Source organism: Hevea brasiliensis, chromosome 8 (genome assembly GCF_030052815.1).
Source record: "Hevea brasiliensis isolate MT/VB/25A 57/8 chromosome 8, ASM3005281v1, whole genome shotgun sequence".
In the NCBI taxonomy this organism is placed as follows: Eukaryota; Viridiplantae; Streptophyta; class Magnoliopsida; order Malpighiales; family Euphorbiaceae; genus Hevea; species Hevea brasiliensis.
The window spans coordinates 87,264,420-87,272,624 of NC_079500.1; the positions used below are offsets into that span (position 1 = coordinate 87,264,420).

The window sequence follows — 8,205 nt, forward strand, 5'->3', positions numbered from 1 at the left end:
TTAATTTAAAAAAAAAAATTATAGTGGGGTATGAGAGGCCGACGATGTAATGATGGAGAAATTTATTTCCTCAGCTCGTGCATTGACTAAAACCAAGTCAACGGTCGAGTTTTGTTGTACCAAACCAAATCAATTAAGCTGATTTTTTCTCCAAAAACTTGCCACTGCTATTCCTTATATATACACCTCTCTCTCCATCTTCTCTTTAACCCACTAATTAATTTATTCCTCTTTATCACATACTCTTAATTTCTCGCTATAATTTTTACATAACATGTCTCCTTCAATGGGTGCTTACCATGCTGATGAAGAAGAAGAAGATCATCAGTTTCACAAAGGAGTGAAGCATCTCTGCGAGAAAGGGATAACCGAAGTTCCTAAAAAATACATTTTACCAGTCTTGGAACGCCCTAATGCAGGGAAAGACGATGGTATCTTCTCTAACAATGATCATAATCTCATGTTACCGGTGATTGATTTTGCACAGTTACAAGGCTCAAACAGAGTTCAAGCTCTCCACTCTCTTTCTAAAGCTTGCGAAGAATATGGCTTCTTCCAGGTACTTTTTTTTTTTATATTAAGAACACATTCACTATTAATATATTTGCTAGTCTAAGTTAATAATAATCTGCCTTTGATTACTTATTAGTGTTCGTTTTGGGTTCAATCTTGCAGTTGATAAACCATGGCATTTCTAGTGAAGTTACAAGTAGAATGGTTCAGGAAGGAAGGAAATTTTTCGAGCTCCCTTTCGAGGAGAGATCAAAGTACATGTCGAAAGATATGTTTTCACCAGCAAGATATGGAACAAGTTTCAATCAGAACAAAGATAGGGTGTTTTGCTGGAGAGATTTCTTAAAGCTTGGTTGCCATCCCCTCTCAGAAAATCTTCCTTTCTGGCCTTCCTCTCCTTCAGAACTAAGGTATTATATTTCTCTCGCTCGCTCTTTTTCTCAAGCCATGCAACTAAAAGGGTTTGCAATCATTAAGTCCATTTTCTGTAATGGTTAATCTGTTACTTGTTGAAAATTGTTAACAGGGAAGCGGCAGTTAACTACTCTGAACAAACAAAATTCTTGTATATGATGCTTGTGGAGGCAACCCTAGAGAGTCTAGGACTTGTGGGAAACACCAAAAGTGGCAATGAAAATGAAAGTTACTTAAAAGAATTTGAAGACGGAAGCCAAATCATAGTGGTGAATTGCTACCCTTCATGCCCTGAACCTGATCTAACTCTTGGCATGCCATCCCATTCTGACTATGGCTTCCTTACACTTCTTCTGCAAGATGAATTAGTTAAGGGTCTTCAGATTCAGCATCGAGGGAGATGGGTCACTGTGGAACCCATTCCCAACTCTTTTGTAGTTAACGTGGGTGATCATCTTGAGGTAATTAATTTATTCTTTAAAGTAATTCTCATTTGACAAACTAAGTGTTATATATATATTATGTTGATTTTGATTTTGACTTATGTTTAAATTCGAAATCTCACGACTTAAAAACAACTTCCATATATGTAAAACGATCAATAGTTTTTATGAATCGTAATCGCATGTGCAAGTATAATTGTATAATTACAAAAATACATGACTGCGTTTAGCAAAACTCGTATGTTTTAGTAAAGTAAGGGTCATCCATTTAATTACTAATAACTTTATAAACCTAATTAAATTAGGGTGCATCCATTATGAATGAAGAGCAAATACAATATTAACTGATTTATATATGTATTTTGTGGGCAGATATTTAGCAATGGTAGATACAAGAGCGTACTTCATAGGGTTCTTGTGAATCCTTCACAGTCTAGGATCTCCATCGCCTCATTACACAGTTTACCTTTCAGCTGCGCAATTCGACCGTCGCCGAAACTCATTAACGACGCCAACCGTAAGCGTTACAAGGACACAGATTTTGCAAGTTTTATGGAATACATTACAGCTTGTGAACACAAGAATAAGAATTTCTTGGAATCCAGGAAATTGGACTTGATTGGAAAATAGAAAAATAAACCAAGAAAAGTCTAGTCTTTTTGACATTTTGTAGGAGAAATATTAATTATTTTTATATGCAGCTAGCTATCAAAGATTTGTTGGAAAATGAGAAAGATCATAGACAGATCTGACTATAAATTGCATTCTGGAAATTTATGTAGCATAAAGGCATATGCTATTATGCTTCTTGGCTGTCATTTGTGAGTTTTTTTGTTTTCTTTTTCTTTTTCATTTGAGATTTGGATATAAATTTAAGATATAAATATATTAAATTTCACCTATTTTTTTATATTAAATGATTAATGGAGATAAATTATTTATTTATTTTATTTGGAGAAGAAAACAACCAGTAATTATTAGGGTGAATAAAATTATTAGGATTCTGAAGGGTTGGAATATTGCAACATAGCCCTACAATTATGAAATACAGGACTAGAAAAACAAAATTTGCCATTCTGCTTATGACTTTGTACGGCATTTAATACTTATGAAAGTCAGTTTAGAAGTATTTAATCTTTACAAACTAATTTGAATTTATAAGTATTAAAAATTTTAAATAACTATATATTTAATTAAAATGCCTATAAATAATTAATAAGCAATTAATTTATTTAATAAAAAATAACTTATAAGTATATTTATTATTAAAATAACTAAAAAAATATTAAATGAGATATGTGGTGAAATATTAAAAATTAAATGAAGATACATTGTAAAAATTTGGAGGGTTTTTGGTTTAACTTATGAAAATCAGTTTATAAGCAACTAATGCTTATAAGCTAATTTAAGCTTATAAATATTTAAAATTTTAAGCAGTTATATATTTAGTTAAAGTGTTTATAAATGACCGATAAACAGTTAATATATTTAATAAAAAATAACTTATAAATATATTTATTATTAAAATGATTAAAAGGGATATTAAATGATATTTATAATGAAATTTTAAAAATAAAATAAAAATAATATAGTAAAATATTCATCAAACTAGTTTATAATAACCTCAATCAAAATAAAAAGTTAAATTCTTAACTTTTTCTTTAACTTATAAGTTTAATCTATAAATTTAAAAATTATTATAAATCAACATGTCAATTTATTTTTCGAGTTTATAAATTGATTTAATCTACTTATAAGTAATAAAATAAAAAATTAAAACCACAATTTATTATTTTTAAGAGTTTATAAATATTATTATAAATAAATAAATAAATTTATCTTTAAACCTTATAAACTAGTTTACCTAACACATGAAATTCATTGCATCAGGCGAGTACTAAGTAGCTTATGCGTAACGGTCATTTCAAGGCACCCATATAAACGAGTAAAACATCATAGTCGTGACATAAAGCATTTGCACGTTCGGATTGCTAAATTGGACTTTTGTTTTAATATTTATTGTCTGTTAGATATTATTATTAAAATTATTATTTTAAAATATATTTTTTAATATATTAATAAAAATATTAAAAATTAATAAAAATAAAATTTAATGTATTTTAATTATAAAATTAAAATAATAAAATAACTTTTTCCATTTCCAAGTTGATTCAACTATTATATTTTTTCAATGTTATCTAAATTATTATGTTTTTAAAAAAGATTTTTTTTTTATTATCTTTAAACTCAATATCAAATGGAGCCCGGGGAGTGTTTAATTCAATTGTTAGATATAATTGTTAGTTGATAAGTATTAAAATAATTGAACATATTTATTTGATGTATTTTTTAAAAAGGCAATTGATAATTGATAAGGCAATTATTAATTATTTTTTCTATTGGTTCTAATTATAAAGTTGTTGATAAACTGTTGAATACATCTTTTATTATTTGACAAAAATAGTCACTATATTTTTAATTATCACGACACCCATTTACAAATTCTTTCTCAAACACTGACTTCTTTATCTATTAAACTAGCATAATACTCATGCTATACATGAATAATTTATAATTTTTATTTTTAATTTAATTTTTAATTACATTCTAAATAAGATAAATTATTATTATTATTAAATTAATTTTCAACTAAAATTTCTCCCTTATTTAATTTAATTTAAATTAATTTTTATATGTTATAATAATAATTTTTTTGTTAATTATGGTGTAAATAATTAAAATACTTATTTAATTCTTTTTATACATACATTAATAATAGTTTCTATGAATACTTCATTAAAATGTAATAAAATTACTTTATTCAAAAAATAATCTAAATTTAATGAAATTTTTATATTTAATCTTATAATTTATATAAATTAATTATTTTAGATTACAGAAAATATATTAGATTAATTAGAAAATAATTTTATTTAAAAAATATATAAATATAATTTTTTTATTGTTAATGTAATAAAAAATATATTAAATTATTAATAATGAATTGAATTATTTAATATTAATAATAATAATGAAAATTATAACATTATTATTAATTAAAAATAACATTTTATTATATTATTTTTTAAAATATTATATCTTTAAATTTTTATAAAGTAAATTTTTTTATTAATTTGATATATTTTTTATAAAATAATTCTTTTTGTAATGATCGGGAACCAATCACTGCTTGCATCCTCAAACTGGGCTTTAAACTAGTCTCAAATCTCTTGCACCTTTCCTTGCTGGTAGAAAGGAGACTCCCAGCATAGTGACTTAAGCGGGAGAACTCCCTCTCATACTCTGCCACTGATCTGTTCCCTTATTTCAGACTCAGAAATTCTTTTAACTTTTGATCCACATATGAGTCTGGGACGTATTTTTGTCTGAATTCTCTGATGAAGTCATCCCAGGTTAGTACTGGTGGTTCAGCCAAGCTGTGGGGGATGGTCTTCCACTAATCATACGCATCCCCTTGTAGTAGTGACACAGAGTATTCAAATTTCAACTCATCTGGGCAGTGCAGCTTCTTAAACACTCTATCCATTCTTTCAAGCCATTGCTCTGCCTCTAAAGGGTCCACTGTACCCTTATACTCTATAGCCCCAGACTTTAATAACTTGTCATACTGTTTGGCTGGAGGTTGTGGTTGTACCACAGGTGTCTGGGGTGGAGCTTGAGCAGGCATACCCCCAGCCATTTGTTGAAACATTGCCGCCATCTACTGTGCAAACTGTGCAGGAAATTGCAGCATTTGTGGGGCTGGTGCCACTGACCCACTGACATTCTGTAGAGCTGGGGCTTCCCCTTGTGCCTCAGCTTCAACAGATTGCTCGACTGAGCGATCCCCTTCTTCCATTTCAGTTTGAAGTTAGGGTATCTCCTGAACAAATAACACAAGGAGATTCCCTCCGTTAGTTCATATTTATGATGTAATGTACTGTATGTAACAAATAAGGATATTGAGCAGTTGTACTTATCAAAGAAAAGACACAAATTTACAAGTTAAAACATGGTTCAAAAATTTTACTCTGATACTACTAAAACATGTCACACCTTACCCCTTTGTAAGGTATAACATGATCCCGTAGGATACCTAATGAACTACCGAACTTCACCTACCGATATCTCATTAAGTATCCTACAAAGGATTTTTAAAAAAATTTTCTTACTTTTATAAGTGGTGAGCATTTTCTAATAGGTATTAAAACATTTAATTAAAGTTGAAAACTAGTTAAAATTTTTGGCCCATTTTATTTTTTCGCAAATTTTATAAAAATTTGCGCAGAGTATCGTCTGTATTTTGAGAAAACAGTTTTTCAAATACCTGTGAAAAGCACTTCCCATTATTTATCAATTCCACAACAATCCTCCCAACCAATTTCTACATCATTTCCCAATTTCCAAAAATTCAAATTCACAATTTCCAATTCAAATATCATCCAAAATATTACTAATTACTTTCATTCAAATTAAAATAAAATACTTCCATTCATATGTAATTAAATGTAAAATAATTTATATACATCGTACTAAAAATTTACATTAGGAAAATCCAAACTAAAATTTATTACAAACTTTATACAAACTGCTCAAGACCAGTTTTACATGTCCATACCTTTACATACATTACATACATGAAAATAAATTTTTACCGTCAGGGTATAAAATATACCCGATAACTTCAAAGCAAGTAGTTCCTCTAGTCTCTAAATCTGCAATAGCAATAACAGCCATCGCTGAGTACTAGGACTCAGTGGTGCACAACATACTAAAATAAACTTTATGCGGAATTTAAATCACATTTATTCAAAATTTAAATTGAACATGAGCAATACATTCAAAACATGACTTATAAAATTTTAATCCAAACAATTTCATTTCAAAAGTCTCAAAAACATTTCATAAAAATACACAGTTATATCATGCTATTCGAAATAAATATAATCTCAATAGCCAGAGGCTAAGGAGAAGTCACATCACAAGGCTAGCTAGCTCAAATATATGGGAACCCATTCTTTTTCTTTTTCTACTGGCACATACCTCAACACTTCAGCCAGAGAAGGAATCAAAATTCGAAACTGATTTCCCCCACTAGTTATGCTAGTGAGGTGTTTAAATATATGGTCATGACACTATGGTTTCAAAACTTATCTTAACAATTTACTAAACATTTATTGCCATTTCAAACATACACAAATAAACTTTCAACAATTCAAAGCAAAAGTATAATACACATTTCATGCACTTTGTAAATGAATTTTAAAGCATTTTGATGTTGTGCACAAACCTTAAGCGAGTCGCCTCTTGGCCTTGACTCGATCCCTCGGGTTCTTTCTCGATGTTCTTTTCCAATGAAACACACAGTTTCATAGTATTTTAGTATCATAACTCATCATTAATCCAAAAATAAATTCAAATTCACTTATACCTAGCTTTAATATGTTAAACTTGACATTCTTTAAATTTTGTGTTTCGGGGTTACTATTCACGATACTATTCAAGTCAATTTATTGACTTTCTAAGGCTTAATAGGTATGAAAACCCCAACTATCCTCACATACCACATTTTGGTCACCAATTTTTTTTGTTTTGGTTATTTTCTCAAAACTTAGATCTTTTAAGCAAAATTGCAAATTTTCAGTTTTGGTATCTTATGTTACACTATTCCATTGGTTATTTTTCTGTTAGAATTTGACTAAGTTTTCTTCATAGAAATTGTTCCTTATTGTCTTAACTTTATACTCCTTTTTGAATCACTCCATTTGGAGTTTTGTAGCTCAAGTTATAGCCATTTGAATCATGGCTGCCGGATTGGACTTAACCCAGATTTCTGGGCACCAAACTAGTTTTGGCAATTTTAGGTCACCAATTTTGGGTGGCTAAATGACTTGGTTAAGGGCATAATTTGGGTTTGTGTTCTTCATGAAAGTTTTAGTACTATGTCATACCTTTCTAATGCCACAAAAATTAGGTCATTTGGACCTGCCTAGCTCAAGTTATGGCCAAATGAACAAACACTGTTCATTTGGTCATTTTTGGTATAGGTCAGATTGCCAATTCCAGATTTGGTCAATTTGTTCACTAGGTTTTGGTCACTTTTTGGGCATGATTCCTAAATGAAAAATGTTTCATTTTGTGTCTGTTTTCTTTCCCAATTGGCCTCATACCAATTGGACTTGTAAATTTTCAGTTTTGGTCCCTGAAAGGGACCTTGGTCCTGTTGCCTGCAGCATGACCCTAAGCAATCCGAATTTGCATTTGGTTCCAACACTTCTAACATACTCCAATTGGTCACAAATGACCATTTCTCAGCTCAAACTAGGTCAAACATATCATTTAACAATTTCTCACATTTTTCCTCCCAAAACCCTAGGTTCCAAACCCTAATTCACCTATTTATTGCATTTAACTAATTTCAAGAATAAGCATTACATCTATACTCATACAAGCTTACCTACACTATTTATTCAATCAAATTCAGATATTATCATCACAAACCCTAGCTGGCCGAATTTTTCCTCTAGTCCTCCAACAATTATTTTCTTTTAATTTTAAGTTAAAATCTAAGCTACTTGAACCAAAAACATAGAAATTAAACTAAGAAATGGAAGTTTGCTCACTAACCTCAAACTTTGATTTTCAATCTTCAATTCCCTTCTTCTTTCTTTCTTGTTCAAGCTTCTTCTCAAGTTAGGTTATCAAGTTTTAATGGAGAAATTTAGGGAATTTAGGGTTTAATTGGTGGGTTCAAAAGCTTGAGTGCAAGCTTCCATGGTGTTTTGGTGAGGGAAAGGGAGAAAGAATGGTGGACAGCAACTTGAGGAAGATGAAG

The 8,205-nt window shown here is 29.7% G+C and overlaps 1 protein-coding gene across 1 annotated transcript; it reads left to right on the forward strand.

Moving 5' to 3' along the window:
• Nucleotides 1-221: 221 nt before the first annotated feature.
• On the forward strand, nucleotides 222-2,178 carry LOC110640895 (probable 2-oxoglutarate-dependent dioxygenase SLC1). Its single transcript, XM_021792436.2, has 4 exons — nucleotides 222-559; nucleotides 676-923; nucleotides 1,040-1,388; nucleotides 1,743-2,178. The coding sequence occupies exons 1-4, from the start codon at nucleotides 275-277 to the stop codon at nucleotides 1,998-2,000; spliced, it is 1,140 nt and encodes a 379-aa protein (XP_021648128.2). The 5' UTR covers nucleotides 222-274; the 3' UTR covers nucleotides 2,001-2,178.
• The last annotated feature ends 6,027 nt before the right edge of the window (nucleotides 2,179-8,205 follow it).

Coding starts and splice junctions, on each gene's coding strand:
- LOC110640895 (XM_021792436.2), top strand. CDS start 275: ATGTCTCCTTCAATGGGTGCTTACCATGCTGATGAAGAAGAAGAAGAT. Junction 924..1,039: donor TCCTCTCCTTCAGAACTAAG/GTATTATATTTC, acceptor AATTGTTAACAG/GGAAGCGGCAGTTAACTACT. Junction 1,389..1,742: donor ACGTGGGTGATCATCTTGAG/GTAATTAATTTA, acceptor TTTTGTGGGCAG/ATATTTAGCAATGGTAGATA.